Here is an 18,891-nt window from a genome sequence, read left to right on the forward strand (position 1 = left end):
AATAGGCAGAGGCACAGCTGTGCTAATGAGTTTAATTTCTATTTTACTCTATGAAGCACTGCATATAGTTTTAATCCCACTCGCTTGTCCTTCATTTGTCATGAAAATTATTATATATATATTTTTTTTGATTACTTTGGTTTATGCAATATTCATCAATCATCATCCAATGAGTATTCATTAACCTGTCATGCGATTTTAGATTATTATTTTTTATAAAATAAGAAAAGTGTGTTGTGACCTTACTAGGCATCCGTAGACATTTGTCTCATTCTCCACTACGACCTGCGGTTTGTGCTATCTGTTGTGGTGAGAAACACCGGTGGGCAGCTAGCAGTCTGAACTATGGAGCAGATAAATGATATCCAGGTCGTTCCGTGCACCAGCTCCAATTATCTAAAACCATTCAGGGTGCACTATAGCCAGGTGAGTCCAAATAGCACACTCGCGTTATATCATCCAGCTTGAATTGCGGACTCCATGTATTTTTATTGCTAGTAGCCCAACCCCCATTCATTTAACCATTGCCTTATTGTGCAGCATCAACGGCGTAACCTTCATAAAAAGACGGTACACCATATTTCAATGACCGTACTTATCGACTTAACGTCTTTATTAACTGTGCATCACCACTGCCACCAAATATTTACTGTTATCAATTGTATAAAATGTAAATATTCAAGCAAGTAGCTAGCTAACATATCAGTTACTGTCTCATGTCGAGCACATGCTTTACATTAGGCTAGCTAGCTAACTAGCTAGCTGACTAGCTTGCTGGAAATTGACAACCTGACCCCAACAATATCTACATTTCACCGGTGGTGGTGGTAGTGTTGGTTGTTGTACGTTGAGTGGTACAGTAGCTCTCGTGCTAGTTAGCCAAGTCATGCGGTGTCAGACCTTGAGATGTGTCAAAAGGAGAGATTGCTAGCCTGGCTAGTCAACTAGCTAGTTTGTTGTGGGACTGAGGTCGGATGTTGTTGCAGAATTTGGGTGCTATGCTGAGCGTGCAAACCTATTTGACTTGGATATAACCAGGAAACCCACAAGTCCACTTTTATGAATGGAACCCACCAGTATTTTATGGCACACAAATCATGTTCAAATGTTCATCTCCCTAAATATGTAATCTAAAGAGCAGCTACCTATGTAGCTACTGTAGTTAGCTAAATTCCCTCAGGTATTAAAATGCATGTTAGGGTATATTGATTCCACTAGTAATTGTGCTCTATTTGGGTAGCTAGCTACCTCTGTTTGGAAGATGGATTGGCTACACTTAAACTAATGACCATGTGATGTTCAAGATGACTATCTTTGTGGTTGACTATGTTCATTGATTAGGCTATAGTTTTGGTCACAGGCAATTATGCATATTTAGTTACTTATAATAACCCTATTGGAACCAGATTTAGCAATGGTTGCCATTCTTGGACTAGGCAGTTTCCACTCTGAATTGAAAGCTAAACTCAGGTCAATGACATGTAGGCTTACAGAGTCTGGCCTATAGCCTCTACTTTGACCTTCTTTCTAGGAATGCTACATTTTTCTGCTGTGATTTCTTTGGCAGTGATTCCCTTCATCACATTCACTCAACCTTTCCTGGGATCAGAATCGCCTTTATTTGCCAAGTACATTTACACATACCCAGAATTTGCCTTAGTGAGTAGGTGCTGCCAGCATGCAATAGACAATATACAAACAAAATATAGACATCATACTGAATTACAATATCAGAACAGTATATGCTGAATATAGGGGAAACACTGAATATAGTATAGTGCAGATTTTGTATTTGAGGTAATTGATGGTGCAGTAATTGGCCCAATGCAGTGTCACTTAAAGGACAATTCCGCCCACCTTTAACATTTTGGTTGATATTATGAAATATTTAGTGATGTCCTACACAGTTTGTGTAATTGTATTATTTAATTCCTATTGACTGTTTAGTGATGAGCAAAACCGTAAATTCCTTCTCTGTGACATTTCAAGTAGGTCCCTGAGATGATCCCGTGTGGCTCAGTTGGTAGAGCATGGCGCTTGTTACACCAGGGTTGTGGGTTCGATTCTCAAGGGGGACCAGTACGAAAATGTATGCATTCACTACTGTAAGTCGCTGTGGATAACAGCGTCTGCTAAATAATGTAAATGACTAATACAATAAATTATGGATGATCATTTTCAGCAATCTATATAACCCATCTGTAGTTTTCTGATCATATTGGAACTCCCTGCTATATTTTGATCAGGTTCTCCATTTATAATAACAACTGTTAATATTTTAAATAGACGCTAAAAAACCTATAGAACAGTGGTCACCAACCTTTCTTGAGTCGATCACTTTCTGAGTCAAAATGCAAGCCGAGATCTATCGCTCAGATTTTTTTTTTACATTACTTAAAAAACGTATGCCTATATGCAACATTAACCTTTTAAAAACAGCACTGTATCAATGAGGTTTGTGCAGTAGGCTATAGGCCCAATACATTATCACTGCATATTGACTTTGCTTGCTTCGGACTATTTTTTACAATTATATTTCAACATTTGAGGTAGGCTATATGATCACACCGGTAATAGATCAGTTGTTTTACTTGTGAGGCACAGCTGAGTGAGCATACATTTAAATATATTACTAGGCTGATGGTGCCTACATCTGATGGTCAGTCTCAGCGAAGGGAGAGAGCAGGAGGAGACTGGGGTCCGCCTCAACATCCTTCCGCTCTCCCTTTCCTCTGCTGACTCTGACCAAAAAGTGAAACAGTCTTCCAGCTGATGTTAAAACTCGAGTCGCATTGCATTATTCTTGCCTCATGCACAAATTCATGTTGTTACTCATATGAACAGAGAAAGTTAAATATTTCTCGATATTCAAAAAGATCCAAGCCGCTAATAATTGCGCAAGCCTACTCATTCATTACAGCTGTGTTGGTTGTAGCGCGAGTGGAAGTAGGAAGAACACGCATTTTAATTGCATATAAAAGTGTTGAATAAAGAATTGACATTGAGTAAGAACTTAAACATGAACTCACTCCTAAAAACAGCAGCTCTTTGCTGTGTTTGTTGACAATCTCTCTCTAGTGATGGTTTTGAAATCTCGCAGTATCAACTTTGCTGTAGCTTTCTTTTATGCCTGCTACGTTACTGCAGACATGGTAATCTGAGCCATCCGATTGCCCAGCAGTAGGCCTATAGTGCACTTGGTTTGCTCTCTGTGCCCGCCGGGAAGGCAGAGTTTGTACCTTCAGACACATGAAATGGTTCAAAATGGGAACACTTCACTTCTATCGCGATCGACCGGTTGGTGACCACTGCTATAGAACGATATTTATAGTCGGCTTACTACAATATTTTTCTGTTGTTCAATGTTCAAACTCCCATGATTCTATTTGGCAAAACCACTCCCACCAGCCTTTGTGCCCTTTCCAAATCAAATTGTATTTGTCACATGCGCCGAGTACAACAGGTGAACAACCTTAAAATAAAAAGTAACACAATACGATAACGAGGCTACAGTGCCTTGCAAAAGTATTCAGCCCCCATGCCGTTTTTCCTATTTTGTTGCATTACAACCTGTCATTTTAATGGATTTTTATTTGGATTTCATGTAATGAACATACACAAAATAGTCCAAATTGGTGAAGTGAAATGAAGAAAAAAAACTTGTTTAAAAAATAAATAACGGAAAAGTGGTGCGTGCATATGTATTCACCCCCTTTGCTATGAAGCCCCTAAATAAGATCTGGTGCAACCAATTACCTCCAGAAGTCACATAATTAGTTAAATAAAGTCCACTTGTGTGCAATCTAAATGTCACATGATCTCAGTGTATATATACACCTGTTCTGAAAGGCCCCGAGTCTGCAACACCACTAAGCAAGGGGCACCATGAAGACCAAGGAGATGTCCAAACATGTCAGGGACAAAGTTGTGGAGAAGTACAGATCAGGGTTGGGTTATAAAAAAATATCAGAAACTTTGAACATCCCACGGAGCCCCATTAAATCCATTATAATAAAATGGAAAGAATATGGCACCAAAACAAACCTGCAAAGAGAGGGCCGCCCACCAAAACTCACGGACCAGGCAAGGAGGGCATTAATCAGAGAGGCAACAAAGAGACCAAAGATAACCCTGAAGGAGCTGCAAAGCTCCACAGCGAAGATTGGAGTATCTGTCCATAGGACCACTTTAAGCCGTACACTCCACAGAGTTGGGCTTTATGGAAGAGTGGCCAGAAAAAAGCCATTGCTTAAAGAAAAAAATAAGCAAACACGTTTGGTGTTCGCCAAAAGTCATGTGGGAGACTCCCCAAACATATGGAAGAAGGTACACTGGTCAGATGAGACTAAAATTGAGCCTTTTGGCCATCAAGGAAAACGCTATGTCTGGCGCAAACCCACTACCTCTCATCACCCTGAGAACACCATTCCCACAGTGAAGCATGGTGGTGGCATCATCATGCTGTGGGGATGTTTTTCATCGCCAGGGACTGGGAAACTGGTCAGAATTGAAGGAATGATGGATGGCGCTAAATACAGGGAAATCCTTGAGGGAAACGTGTTTGTCTTCCATTTTACATTTTAGTCATTTAGCAGACGCTCTTATCCAGAGCGACTTACAGTTAGTGAATACATATATTTTTTGTATAAAAAAAAAAATCATACTGGTCCCCCGTGGGAATCGAACCCACAACCCTGGCGTTGCAAACGCCATGCTCTATCAACTGAGGTACATCCCTGCCGGCCATTCCCTCCCCTACCCTGGACAACGCTAGGCCAATTGTGCGCCGCCCATGAGTCTCCCGGTCGCGGCCGGCTGCGACAGAGCCTGGATTCGAACCAGGATCTCTAGTGGCACAGCTAGCACTGCGATGCAGTGCCTTAGACCACTGCGCCACTCAGGAGACGCCACTTCCAGAGATTTGAGACTGGGATGGAGGTTCACCTTCCAGCAGGACAATGACCCTAAGCATACTGCTAAAGCAACACTCAAGTGGTTTAAGGGGAAACATTTGAATGGCCTAGTCAAAGCCCAGACCTCAATCCAATTTGAGAATCTGTGGTATGACTTAAATAATATTTTTCATCTTCAAAGTGGTAGACATGTTGTGTAAATCAAATGATACAAACTCCCAAAAAATCAATTTTAATTCCAGGTTGTAAGACAACAAAATAGGAAAAATGCCAAGGTGGGTGAATACTTTCGCAAGCTTGTGGAAGGCTCCCCGAAACGTTTGACCCAAGTTAAACAATTGAAAGGCATGTTACCAAATACTAATTGAGTATATGTAAACTTCTGACCCACTGGGAATGTGATGAAAGAAATAAAAGCTGAAATAAATCATTCTCTCTACTATTATTCTGACATTTCACATTCTTAAAATAAAGTGGTGATCCTAACTGACCTAAGACAGGGAATTATTACTAGGATTAAATTTTCATTTTAGTCATTTAGCAGACGCTCTTATCCAGAGCGACTTACAGTTAGAGTGCATACATTTTTCATACTGGCCCCCCGTGGGAATTGAACCCACAACCATGGCGTTGCAAATGCCATGCTCTACCAACTGAGCTACATGGGGCCCTGTCAGGAATTGTGAAAAACTGAGTTTAAATGTATTTGGCTAAGGTGTATGTAAACTTCCGACTTCAACTGTATATTTAAACAAATCTTTGTTAGAAGATACTCTCTGGTACACTTCTTTATTTAGTGTTGTTTACACTGTTCCAATGGTCAAAAAAAATATTGTAAAATAACAGTAACTGTTTGGCACACACAATACTCACGCAACGCTTGCTCCTATACCATCTTTTTTCTTGTTCTCCATTAGTTTCCACAACTACAGTACCAGTCAAAAGTTTGGACACACCTACTCATTCAAGGGTTTTTCTTTATTTTTACTATTTTCTATGTTGTAGAATAATAGTGAAGACATCAAAACTATGAAATGACACATATGGAATCATGTTGTAACCAAAAAAGTGTTAAAAAAATCAAAATATATTTTATATTTGAGATTCTTCAAAGTAGCCACCTTTTGCTTTGACAGCTTTGCACACTCTTGGCATTCTCTCAACCAGCTTCACCTGGAATGCTTTTCCAACAGTCTTGAAGGAGTTCCCACATTCTGAGCACTTGTTGGCTGCTTTTCCTTCACTCTGCGGTCCGACTCATCACAGGCCATCTCAATTTGGTTGAGGTCGTGGGATTGTGGAGGCCAGGTCATCTGATGCAGCACTCCATCACTCTCCTTCTTGGTCAAATAGCCCTTACACGGCCTGGAGGTGTGTTGTGTCATTGTCCTGTTGAAAAACAAATGATAGTCCCACTAAGCGCAATCCAGATGGGATGGAGTATTGCTGCAGAATGCTGTGGTAGCCATACTGGCTAAGTGTGCCTTGAATTCTAAATAAATCACTGACAGTGTCACCAGCAAAGCACCATCACACCTCCTCCTCCATGCTTCACAGTGGGAACCACACATGCAGAGATCATCCGTTCACCTACTCTCCGTCTCACAAAGACACGGCGGTTGGAACCAAAAAAATCTCTAATTTGGACTCCTCAGACCAAACGACAGATTTCCACCGGTCTAATGTCCATTGCTTGTGTTTCTTGGCTCAAGCAAGTCTCTTCTTATCATTGGTGTCCTTTAGTAGTGGTTTCTTTGCAGCAATTCGACCATGAAGGCCTGATTCACGCAGTCTCCTCTGAACAGTTGATGTTAAGATGTCTGTTACTTGAACTCTGTGCATTTATTTTGGGCTGCAATCTGAGGTGCAGTTAACGCTAATTAACTTATCCTCTGCAGCAGAGGTAACTCTGGATCTTCCATTGCTGTGGTGGTCCTCATGAGAGCCAGTTTCATCATAGTGCTTGATGGTTTTTAAGACTGCACTTGAAGAAACTTTCAAAGTTCTTGAAATGTTCCATATTGACTGACCTTCATGTCTTAAAGTAATGATAGTCTGTCATTTCTCTTTGCTTATTTGAGCTGTTCTTGCCATTATATGGACTTAGTCTTTTACCAATTAGGGCTATCTTCTGTATACCACCTCTACCATGTCACAACACAACTGATTGGCTCAAACGCATTAAGAAGGAAAGAAATTCCACAACCTCTCATCAACAAGCTGTTTTTGCCCACAGGACTGTCGCTGGCTGGATGTTTTTTGTTTGTCGCATCGTTCTCTCTAAACCCTAGACACTGTCATGCATGAAAAGCCCAGGAGGGCGTCCGTTTCTGAGATACTGGATCCAGCGCGCCTAGGTCACTTGTTTTGCCCATTCTAACGTTCAATCGAACAGTAACTGAATGCCTGTCTACCTGCTTCATATAACAAGCCACGGCAATGTGATCCATTTTCGTGAACGGAGTGGTCTACCTAATAAACTGGCCGGTGAGTGTATACTAACAGCATAATAACTGGTTATAAAGTGGCAGAATTCTCCTTCAATCCCTATGAATCCGATGGCCGGTTGATGAGGGCCACAGCATGGGGGAAGAAACTGTTCAGGTGGTGGGCGGTTTTGGTCATATTGACCTAAACTGTCTGCCAGAGCGGGGTCTTTGAAATATGGGGTGTCCGGGGTGGGCAGGGTCATCGATGATCTTACTCGCACACTTCCTTGTCCTGGAGACGTGCAGGTCCTTGATAGAGGGTAGGTGACAGCCGGTGACCTCCGCAGACCGGAGGATGCTCTGCAGTTTGCCCTTGCAGCGGGCAGACCCATACCAGACGGTGATAGATACATTTTTATTGTATTTATTAGTATTCCCATTAGCCGATGCTAATGGCGACAGCTAGTCTTACTGGGGTCCGACTCATAATGAAAAATACATTAGACAAAATACTTTACAATTTACATACATTTAAAAACATTACGTGTAGTGTGCGTCTATCAGTTAAACATGTCAGTACATACACACAACAAGTAGGTCACAGTAGGGAGAGGCGTTGTGCTGTGATGTTGCTTTATTTGTTTTCTGAAACCAGGTTTGCTGTTCACTTGCTCTACATGAGATGGAAGGGAGTTCCATGCACTCATGGCTCTGTATAATACTGTACGTTTCCTTGAATTTGTTCTGGACCTAGGGACTGTGAAAAGATCCCTGGTGTCATGTCTGGTGCTGTGTGTAAGTTGATTATGCAAACAATTTGTAATTTCCACCACATTAATGTTTCTTATAATAACAAGAACTGATCCAGTGAGGTCTTTCCTCAACTCTTAGGCAAAAGAGACTGGCATGCATAGTGCTAATATTAGCCCACTGATTACAATGAAGAGCAAGATGTGCCGCTCTGTTCTGGGCCAGCTGCAGCTTAAGTAGGTCTTTCTTTGCAGCACTTGACCATATGACTGGACTATAATCAAGATAAGATAAAACTACAGCCTGCAGGACATGCTTTGTGGAATGTGGTGTCAAAAAAGCAGAGCATCTCTTTATTACGGACAGACCTCTCCCCATCTTTACAACCATTGAATCTATATGTTTTTACCATGACAGTTTACAACCTAGAAAAGGTGAGAATGGACTCAATGATGGACGTGTAGAACCAAACCAGAATTGTCAGATTAGAGTTTGAGGCTCTGTCGAGCCTTCTTGGTCACCACTGTGAAGTTGTCCTCCCACGTGAGTTTGTGGGAGATAATGGTCCCCGTGAATTTGAATGACTTGGCTGTGCTGATGGCTGAGCCATCAATCTCGAGGGGACGAGATGATGGGGGCCATTTCCTGTAGTCAACCACCATCTCCACGGTTTTGACTGTCGAGTTCCAGGTTATTGTGACTGCACCAGGCGGTCAATCTCTCCATGGCACTTGAACTCCTCGCCACTGGAGATGAGACCAACCAGGGTGGTGTCATCAGCAAACTTGAGTAGTTTGGGGTACAGACAGTCATTGGTGTAGAGTGAGTAGAGGAGGGGGGAGAGCATGCAATCCTGCGGCACCCCAGTGCTGAGAGTTAGGGAGTCCCATCTTAACGTGCTGTGTCCTGTTAGTCAGGAAGTCGGTAATCCACCGGCGGATGAAGTCAGATAACAACATTTCTCCTGCTATGGATTTCATGAAGGGCATTACGCACTTTGTTTTGGCTGGAGGGCACCTGTAGATGTTTCTGTCCCAATTGTTCTCCCCCATCTGGGCTTGTGGTCCTTGCATTTTTCACCGTGCTGTAATGCTTCCTCTCATTGAGGGTGAGTGTGGAAGTGTGCTGCTTCTCTGGCCCATTGTTACTCTTTAGGTCTCAAATCAAGCAAATCAAATGTTATTTGTCACATGAGCCGAATACAACAGGTGTAGACTTCACTGTAATGACCACTGCTGAGCCCTATTGGTATGGAATGCCTGGTTCTCTTCCCTTTTTTTTAGTTTTTTTGTTTTTATAGCAGAGACTTGATACTTGAAGAAAATATCGTAGTGACCCTATACAACACCTAGCGTGTAGCAATCTCAAGGGGTTTCGGACCTCTTGTTGTAACGGTTAGGGTGTTGGGTGTTTCGGACCTCTTGGTGTAACGATTAGGGCAGGGCTCCAGACTAATATTTTCCTCTGGTGGCCACGAACTTCTTCATTTGGTGGCACCAGGCCATGATTTGGTGGCACACTAAACTTTTATTTTTCACAGCTTCACACGATATAATAAATATGAGTCATTATCATATAAAAACATTATAAAGTCATTCGCAATGCTTTATTAAGAAGTGTAATAGACTAAATGGTATTCAATAAATGTTGTTAGCCTACATCTAATATGTTCAAGAAGGAACCCATGATTCAAAAAATTGGGCTCCAGAATTTGCTGATATTTTTTTGTTCAACAGATGAATTTGCGTTTATCTTTATGTGCACTAATATTATATAAAGGCCTAATTAAATTGGTGCTGATTCACCACCTGAGGAAGTGGCAACTCAAAACACATTACAGATGTAGGCTCTTATGCAGGAAATGTAAAACTTGTAGTATATTTGAGGTTTTAAAAGGCTTTTGAAGTTTAAGTTTCACATAGAAATGTCAGACTTGATTTTCCCTTACGAAAAATGTATCAACCCCTACAAAAATGTCCATTAAATCTGTCTACGTAACAAATAAACTTGGATTTGAGAGAGTGCAGGCCTCATTGGGTAGTAGCCTATGGGCAATTCCACCGTAACAGAATGATTATGAGACAGATTTTTCACTTTTTAAAAGTATGCCAAACAAAAACCATTGATTGCTAATTTAAACAAACCATACAACTCTATGCACAAGGACTACTTTCAACAATTTCCATTGAACATTTTACAAAAACACATTTACTTGAACAGTGCAGATGTAAAGTTTGGTAATAGAATAATGGTAAAATCTCCTTGAGTTTGAAAAAATCTATTTTGGTTATTAAACTACAGTAAATGAAGTGGATCAACACCTGGTAACAAAATGACGGTAACAGAATGACATCATGGGTCCCTGATCTGTACTATACAGAAATGCATAATTATGAATGTCATTCTCTTCCACCTTGTAATTCAACAAGGTGGCACAGAGCCACTCACATTTTGGAGGCAGAACCCTGGTCCTCGTCCCCTCCATTAATTCACGTGTTCTGGAGCTTGACTGACGCTGGAGTGCCAAATTGTTCCCACTAAACAAATGTTCCCTTTGGCTATGGGGTCAAGGGTGAGAGTTGGGGCCAGGTCAGGGGTCATGGCCATGGCATATTATTTAGTAGTTTATGAGTGGGTGCAATCTGCTATTTGGACAAAGAGATGCTTACTTAAGTGGCTAGCCAAATAGCGTTGCACTTAATTTGACATCTGATGAAAATGAAGCTATTTTCTGCCCTAATGTGTTGCACTAATGTATTTTTTGTGTGAAGGAAAACTATAGTTGCACCCCCCTGACCACTGTATTGAAGTAAAAAATATATATAATTTCTTTCAATATAAAACACAAGTGAAATGTTTTAAAACACAGATTTATTTGATGGTCTGTGTTTTGAAAATGCAGATTTCTGACCCCTGAATATATTTTCCATCTGAACGCCTAATTGAGCAATAATGAATCAAAATTGTCATTTTTATAGGGCTGGGCGGTATACCGTATTTTATGATTTACCGGTATTGATGCACGGACCGGTTTGGGTTTTACCTTCTATAGGGGTATTTGAATGTTTGGTTTGTTCAATGTAATAAGCCGTGTGTAACGTCCATTTTTATAGTTTACTTCACTACTTGAGTCATCTCTATCCGCTCTCTCTCTCCATGCCGCTTTCCACACAGACCTAGCCCCGCTCCCTGTACTCAAGGAGTGCATTTGTTGTTCCTCGACCACGAGACACTTGCATTCAGACTGCATGGTCAATGCAGCACAACGATGCTGTTTTCATTTTGTTTATTAATATTAATCAACTAGCGTTCTATAATTACACTATTAGTTTTGTGTTTCTTACATCTGCAAACAGCTAGTTTGTATTTTCTTAGCAAGTTGGGCCTAAATCCGGTTAGCTGCTAATTACTAGCCGCTAATGCTAATCGCTAGCTAGCTAATACATGTACTGAGTCAGTGCAAATGTAATTAGCTATACAGCCTGATAATACCAGTGACGGTATAGACCTAAATCAGCATGTTTGTGCAACAGTATCTTCTAAATCAAAGAGGAATATGCGAAGCAAGAATATGTTGGCTACATGAAGTAGCTAAGAGAAAACAACATTCAATGTAGCCAAAGATTATAGGCTCCCCTAGGAAACACTCATCAACACTTTGGTTCCTACTGTCACAATAACTCCTCTCTGGCAACTATAGAATTAGAACAATAATTATATTTCCATGATTACAACAGTTACCTAAGTGTTTTGCTCTAAAGCGCAAGTCAAATCGCAATTGCAACATTTGTTTAAAAATAAGGCATAGATTGTTTGCCCATATTGTGCAGCCCTACATGGCAGTGTGAAAATGATCTCAAATGAGTACAACAGCAGACATCTTTTTTGGTTGAAGTTGAATTGAATAGTATAAAACAATCAGATTAGAGAAAGACCCATTGAAATCACTTAGAATGTATCTGTTGCCACCCTAGGGTCACGCACTACTCATAAAGAAAAAGTTGAAATTGTATTATTCAAAAACATAAAATACTGTCATAAAAAAAATAAAAAAAATACAGTGATAAGATATTTTGGCCATATCGCCCAGCCCTACATATTGATGAAATTTTGGCGTTACCCAGGCCTCCTTTAAAGGCCCAATGTAGCTGTTTTTATATTAATATCACATTATTTCTGGGTAAGAATTAAGTACCTTATGAACAACATTTCCATTCACAGTTTTTATGCGAGTAAAGTCATACCGTATAAAAAAATATATAATAATCATGACAGCTGTAATGGAAACAGGAAGTTTCGGTACAATTTTGTGAATGTTGACAGATAATGTTTGTTCGACATGGTGGGATATCTTATTGTGTTGGTGAAATAAATTATGTTACAAATGGCGGTGAAAACTGCTTTATGCGCAAATATTGATATAATCATCATCATATCGAAGTAAACTTGGAGTCACACGATGATGATGACGATATGGTGTGTGGTCCTCCTACTGCGATGTGGTTTATTAGGATACAGATGAAAAAAGTTATGATGAACTTCACAGGGTGTGGAAAGTGAAGGGTGATGAGCATGATGCTCCTTCCTAATAAATATTGAGGGTCTTATTCTGGTGATATTATGATTTGATACTTGACTGCCGTTTTGACAAATAAAAATATTCTCGATCTTATCTATAATAATCCCATACTAGCCTACCTGCACTGTATCTGCGAGCTGTTGGCTAGAGCGCATCTGCCAAGACCAAAGTAGGCACATTTGCTATTTAACACAAGTGTTTGTGACAAAACTATCGGTAGAGTTGAAAATGCGATGGAAACACGAGAATGGCTTACAAGAAAAACGTCCAAAAGGACTCATTTTAAAGTAAAAAGGAGTTGGATCACTCAACAAAAAAAAGGCAGATTTATTTTTGCTCACTTTAATCAATTGTACAGGATGCGAACAGGTGACTGACTTTTCGACGTCAAGCTGACATCTTCCTCAGTGACCTGACCATTGCACTTATCTCCTATTTAAAGCCTAGTGGCCAATTGACACAACAATGTAAAACAAATTAAAGGTAAATGGCAAATTATAACACAAAATAATAAGATAAATAGTGTGTCTCGTTAATCAATAGGCCATTGAACTTCAGATTTTTTTTCAGTACATGAAAACTTAAATGAAAAAGTACATTTTGTGTGCACTACGTCATCATGCACTGAACAAATCAGTTTGGTGGAAACACACCACTGGTGGGGAAATGCGCATATTTTCTTTATGTGGATTTTAGAATATTTCCATGAACATCTGTCGCCAATTGGATGGAAACCTAACTACTGTAATAGTTGTATTAAAATGGGCAAAAATTGCTTTTTTGAAAAAAATCTTTCTCAAGCAATAATTTTTGTAGGACTGTCTGGGAGTGGTCTGAGTGGGGAGGGGCAAACTGAAAACTAGTGGTTATTGGCAGAGAGGTTTGGAACTTCCTTTGTTATTGGTCTATTAACCAATTTACCGCATGGTGTTGTCACCATTGAAAGCCGAAACTCCCGCCCATGTGATGTTTTGTATTTTCAACCAGCAACTATCAGGAAATAACACTGATCAAATGTTTTCACACTTTGTGTTTCATCAGCTGTTGTACAATATGAAATATGAAAAATTGAATTTTGACTTCACTGGGCCTGTAAGACTCCATAATGTTTCATCTGAAGGTGCTACAAAGCAAAAAAATTAGTGTCATATGAGTAGTATTTCGTTTTTATTTTTTATACACCCTACGGTCAAGCCACGCCAAACTGCTTCATGCACCCAGGACCCGGCTCCAAACAATGGAGGACCGTGCCTTTTCTTTACACGCACCACGCCTTTGGAACTCCCTTCCTGACAATCTCAGAGCTGTTCAGACTGTTGGGGCTTTTAAAGCAAGCCTTAAAGGGATTTAAAAAAAAATGAATTACAGTTGTCTGGACATATTCTAAGATCCCTTAGTTAGGTTTATAATAATTCATAATTCACTTACATGTAAATATGAAACAAAATACATTTCTCAGAATGCATCAAACACTACAGAATGGAAGGGATCAACCTAATATCATGACAAAAACTACAAAAAACGACTGTTTTTTGGCATAGTAGTTAACCAATCGCAGCCCTCCTTTTACTTGTATCATTGCTCATCCTGTAAATTACCAGCAGAGGGCGACCATTTTAAATCTATTTCATACACTTAGACCACACATTTTTGGATCTGTCCCATAGAGCCCCACAGTGGAGGTGTCATAATACCCATAAAACCTAGCGGTCAAACATGGAAATGGTTCCAATAGTTTTCCCACCATTTATTTTTCCCATAGGGAATTTTAGAAACATTTAAAATAAGGGCTGTGTTTCGTGTAGGCTTACCCTGGCGTGACGTTTTGATAACCATGTAAATTTATCTCGGACAAGGCTACTTTGATGCTCTTAATATATTCGGCTCTACATTCTTTACTCTTAGATTCGAAAATGCTAATTAGCATCAAAGTAGCCATCATGTAAGACTACAAATCCCTGCAAGCTCCTGCACATCATCTCTAGCTGACACCTTTGCTAACAGTTAGTGTCAATTTAAAACTTGCACAAGACAGTTCACAGAATTGTCAATTTAAAGAAATGTAGCCAATTTATTCATTACTAAATTTAGCTAACAAATGTACCTCCCTTTTTCGATCTTGTCTCATTGCTGCAACTCCCAAACGAGTGGTGCAGCGGTCTAAGGCACTGCATCGCAGTGCTAGAGGCGTTACTACAGACCTGGGTTCATTCCCGGGTGGTGCCACAACCGGCCGTGGCCAGGAGTCCCATAGGACGGCGCACAATTGGCCCAGCGTCGCTCCTTAACACCCGCCAGCTTTACCCGGAAGCCAGCCGCACCAATGTGTCGGAGGAAACACCATTCAACTGGTGACCCAGGTCAGCCTGCAGGCACCCGGCACACCACAAGGAGTCGCTAGAGCGGGATGAGTCAAGTAAAGCCCCCCCGGCCAAACCCTCCCCTTACCCGGACGACGCTGGGCCAATTGTGCGCCGTCCTATGGGACTCCTGGCCACGGCCGGTTGTGGCACCACCCGGGAATGAACCCAGGTCTGTAGTAACGCCTCTAGCACTGCGATGCAGTGCGTTAGACCACTGCACCACTCGGGAGGCCCTTAACATTAGCTAATTAAGAGATTCAATTTATATATATATATATATATAAGAGTATTATATTATTGATCGATTTACTATGAATTTTTAAATCACCCAGCAGTGCTATCCAGAGAATCCAAAAATTCGTACCTTTGCCTCGATTCGGCAGTCTCGTCCAGATCATCATGGCATTAGTAGTTTGCCAATTTCACTGTTTTAAAATGGGTCATAACTTTAATACTAACAGAGATCCCACTCTGAAACGTTGATATGCCCGTAGAACATGGTTGGGGTCAATTCAGAATGTTTTAATTTCATTCAATTCCACTCATGAATTGAAATTGGAGTTTGAATTGGACACCCCCCACAGGAAGCAGAATTTGAATTAAAGGACGTGGAACTGAATTCAAAGCAATTCAACTGCGACCTAAAGCATGAAAGTTTCATTCCTTTGTCAAATCTTTTATCTAAAATATCTGCCACTAATTAGACTACTGCAAAGAATACAGATGCCATTTCAAATATTAGCTTGATTATAACTAACTAAAATATAGTAGTTTTTTGTATTTTTGTCATGATATTAGGTTGATCCCTTCCATTCTGTAGTGTTTGATGCATTCTGAGAAATGTATTTTGTTTCATATTTACATGTAAGTGAATTATGAATTATTATAAACCTAACTAGGGGATCTTATAATTTGTCCAGACAACTGTAATTATTTAAAAAATCCCTTTTTAAGGCTTGCTTTAATAGCACCTATATATATATATATATATATATATATATATATATATATATATATATATATATATTATATATTTTAAATATATTTTCCTTTTATTTTCTCCTAACCCTACCACCTCTCACCAAATTGGAGTAAACTAATGGACAACAACACTTAGGCTTCTACTTCCAGCTTATACATACTATATTAATTTTACAGACACAGTATATTTTACAATAGTTTGTTTTTAGTCCCACCCTCCCATCTATCTCTGAACATCATCCAGTTTTGATTTCTATTTGCCATGTATTTTTCAACTGTGCTGTGAAGTTTCACAAAATAGCCCTACTACTCATATTACAGAGCAAGCAGTGAAGCTTCATATGACAATTGTTTTTGCTTTATTGCACCTACAGATGAAACATGAGTCTTAAAGGAGGCCTGGGTAAGGCCAAAATGTCACAAATATTCCAACTTCAATATTTATTTGATCAATTATACTTTAAGATACATATGTCAACAATCCTTCCTCCAAAGGACCATTCTATTGATCATATTTTTTTTGTCTTGGTTTCGTGGGGAATCACCCATATTGGCAAAAAATATCTGAGCGTGTGCATGGATGCGGTGCGCTTCACACTGCTGCAAGTGTGATGGCTATGCGGCCTTGGTGTGACGCCGGGAGGGAGGCTTACCTAGAGTGGTCATGTAGGCCTATGGTGTTTTACTCATTTTGTTGGCAGTCGGCACCAAGGCTTCAAGTGGGCCTTTGTCAATTTCTCTCCAGCTTCCTTCCTTCCAATGAGTCTTTAAGTCTCAATGGCCACAGCCGCAGCACTGAGTCACAGCGCTCTGCCACCCACTCTTTGCTGGCACTGCCACTGAGAAGCCTCCCCCACCCAGCCTTCCTGCCCACGCTCCTCACCACCTGTAGGCACCCTCTCTCTTCAGGAGCCCACCTGGATAGGTCCTCGGCCTCCTTGCATGTCTCATCAGTTATCATCATCATCATCATCAGGCGCTTTCCATGATCTAATTCCGGGCTCTAAGATTTTTGCTGAATGTCGCAGTGAGGAAGCGTTACCAAGCCGAACAGATGCTGGAATCCAAGATGACTTGTTAGAGTAAACCAACATCCGCTCCTGCTATTTCTGGGTGCCATTTAGGCAGTTGAGAAACATGTGGAAAGCATGTAGGCCTTAGCACTCACTGACTCGGTCCTTGAGACTTCTTTTAGAAGTGTTGTGCCAAAACTCTTGGATAGAAATGTTGAAAGGGTAGGCTATCTATGTTTATATCAATGTGATGGGGTACAAAACTTAGCCTAGGTCTACAGAATGGACAACGTGAAATGGAAAGTGCTACATTGATGATATAGTAAAACTGTCTAGATTCTGACCCAGTTTAAGAATTCTGTGTCTTTTTGTATGACATATTTTTTAGAGGAAGAATGCAGCAATCTTGGATCAATGTTTCCCAACAAAAATCGTCCTAAATGCTCAGTTAGAATAGCCTACAGTAGCAGGGTGAAAGAAGAGTCAAGATCTGTTTTTGATTCAGTTCGGTTCTAAATTTGAGCTGCTTTTGTGCCATCCTGAATTCTAAACATATTCATGGTGACACGCTCTCCCTATTTCTTTGACTTTTCCCTGCTCCCCCTCACTCTCTCACACACGCAGTGCGCCCGAGTAGCCTTATCAGTCGCCGGCACTGTTGGGCCTGCCGGATTAAGACTCCATTAATAAGGCCACCAGTGGAATAATGAAACCCAGGCCTCAGCTCAGCCTCAGCTCTCTGTGAGGCTCGGGCATTGGGTTAGGTCCTTCGGAGCTGCGAGACACTACCTATGTCTCGTGAGCCGTCATATCCCAGCGACTAGGCTGCCACAGCTACTGCTCCAGCAGTGGGGTTCTAGGGGGAGTGTTGTGGAGTGGGGTTATCAAAGGGGTTTAGGCTCTCAAGATAGTGTGTGTGTGTGTGTTGGAGTTTAGGATGTCAAAAGATTGTGTGTGGAAAATAGGGTGGGGGGCTGGATAAAGGCAAGGCCGGTGAGCGGACCGCAGTGTGCATCCATCGGTGTATGGGGAAGCACAACAGTTGAGGCACTGACAATGGTGAGCGGGGGAAGTGTGTGTTTTTTCATCTGGGGAGGGCTGGGGTGGTAGACATAGGGGTGAGAAGGCCATGGGAAAACGTGTGGCGACCCTCACCACTGAACACACTCAATAGGAGCCCAGGAAATGGGATTTGCGGGGAGGGGAGGCAGATGTGGCAGGCGGGAGGTGATGAATGCATCGGGGCTCAATGAGCGAGATAAGGTGGCGCTTCCCATGAAACCCTTTCTTTCCCACACCGTCCGTCTGCCAATGAGCTCACTAGAGGTAGCTTATGGTTAAAGGCCCAGTGCAGTCAAAATTCACAGCAGATGAAACTAACACTGTAGAAGTGTTAAAACATTTGATCAGTGTTATTTTCTGATAGTTGCTGGTTGAAAATACAATCTACACAGGACCTTCTAATCAGTAGGTTTGCATGGGCCAGACTTTTGGCTTTCCAAGGTGACATCACCATGCGGTAAATTGGTTAATAGACCAATAACAAAGAGTTCCAAACCTTCAGTTTTCCCCTCCCCACTTTTTGCTCATTTTAATGGAAATCTATTGCAGTAAGGTACTTAATTGTTACCCAGGCCTTTAAGACAATGTGGAGACTGGAGAGGTTGGTGGAGGAAAGGGGGTGAGAGTAGCCCCAGTGCAGTCCTGGGGTGCTACTACCAGGCTGCTTCGTGGCTGGCAGTGGGCCTCGTTAAGTTTGCCCAGGAGGGTTCCTCTCTGATAGACTGGTGGTCCGTAGGGTTGACCTCTGACCCCGGCGTGGTGTCAATGTGTGTGTATGTGCCTGCGTGCGTTGGTCCCCTT

At 41.1% G+C, this 18,891-nt stretch overlaps 1 protein-coding gene across 1 annotated transcript in view; it reads left to right on the forward strand.

Annotated features, from left to right (window-relative positions):
- Positions 1-345: 345 nt before the first annotated feature.
- nudt14 (nudix (nucleoside diphosphate linked moiety X)-type motif 14) overlaps positions 346-18,891 on the forward strand; it is a gene marked incomplete at its 5' end in the record, with an annotated part of 68,728 nt that continues 50,182 nt past the window's right edge. Inside the window, one exon of the mRNA XM_084151071.1 lies at positions 346-426. Coding sequence (XP_084007197.1) covers positions 346-426 — 81 coding nt within the window. The remainder of the gene's footprint in view (positions 427-18,891) is intronic.

This window comes from Coregonus lavaretus (assembly GCF_964263955.1).
Source record: "Coregonus lavaretus genome assembly, chromosome: 33".
In the NCBI taxonomy this organism is placed as follows: domain Eukaryota; kingdom Metazoa; phylum Chordata; class Actinopteri; order Salmoniformes; family Salmonidae; genus Coregonus; species Coregonus lavaretus.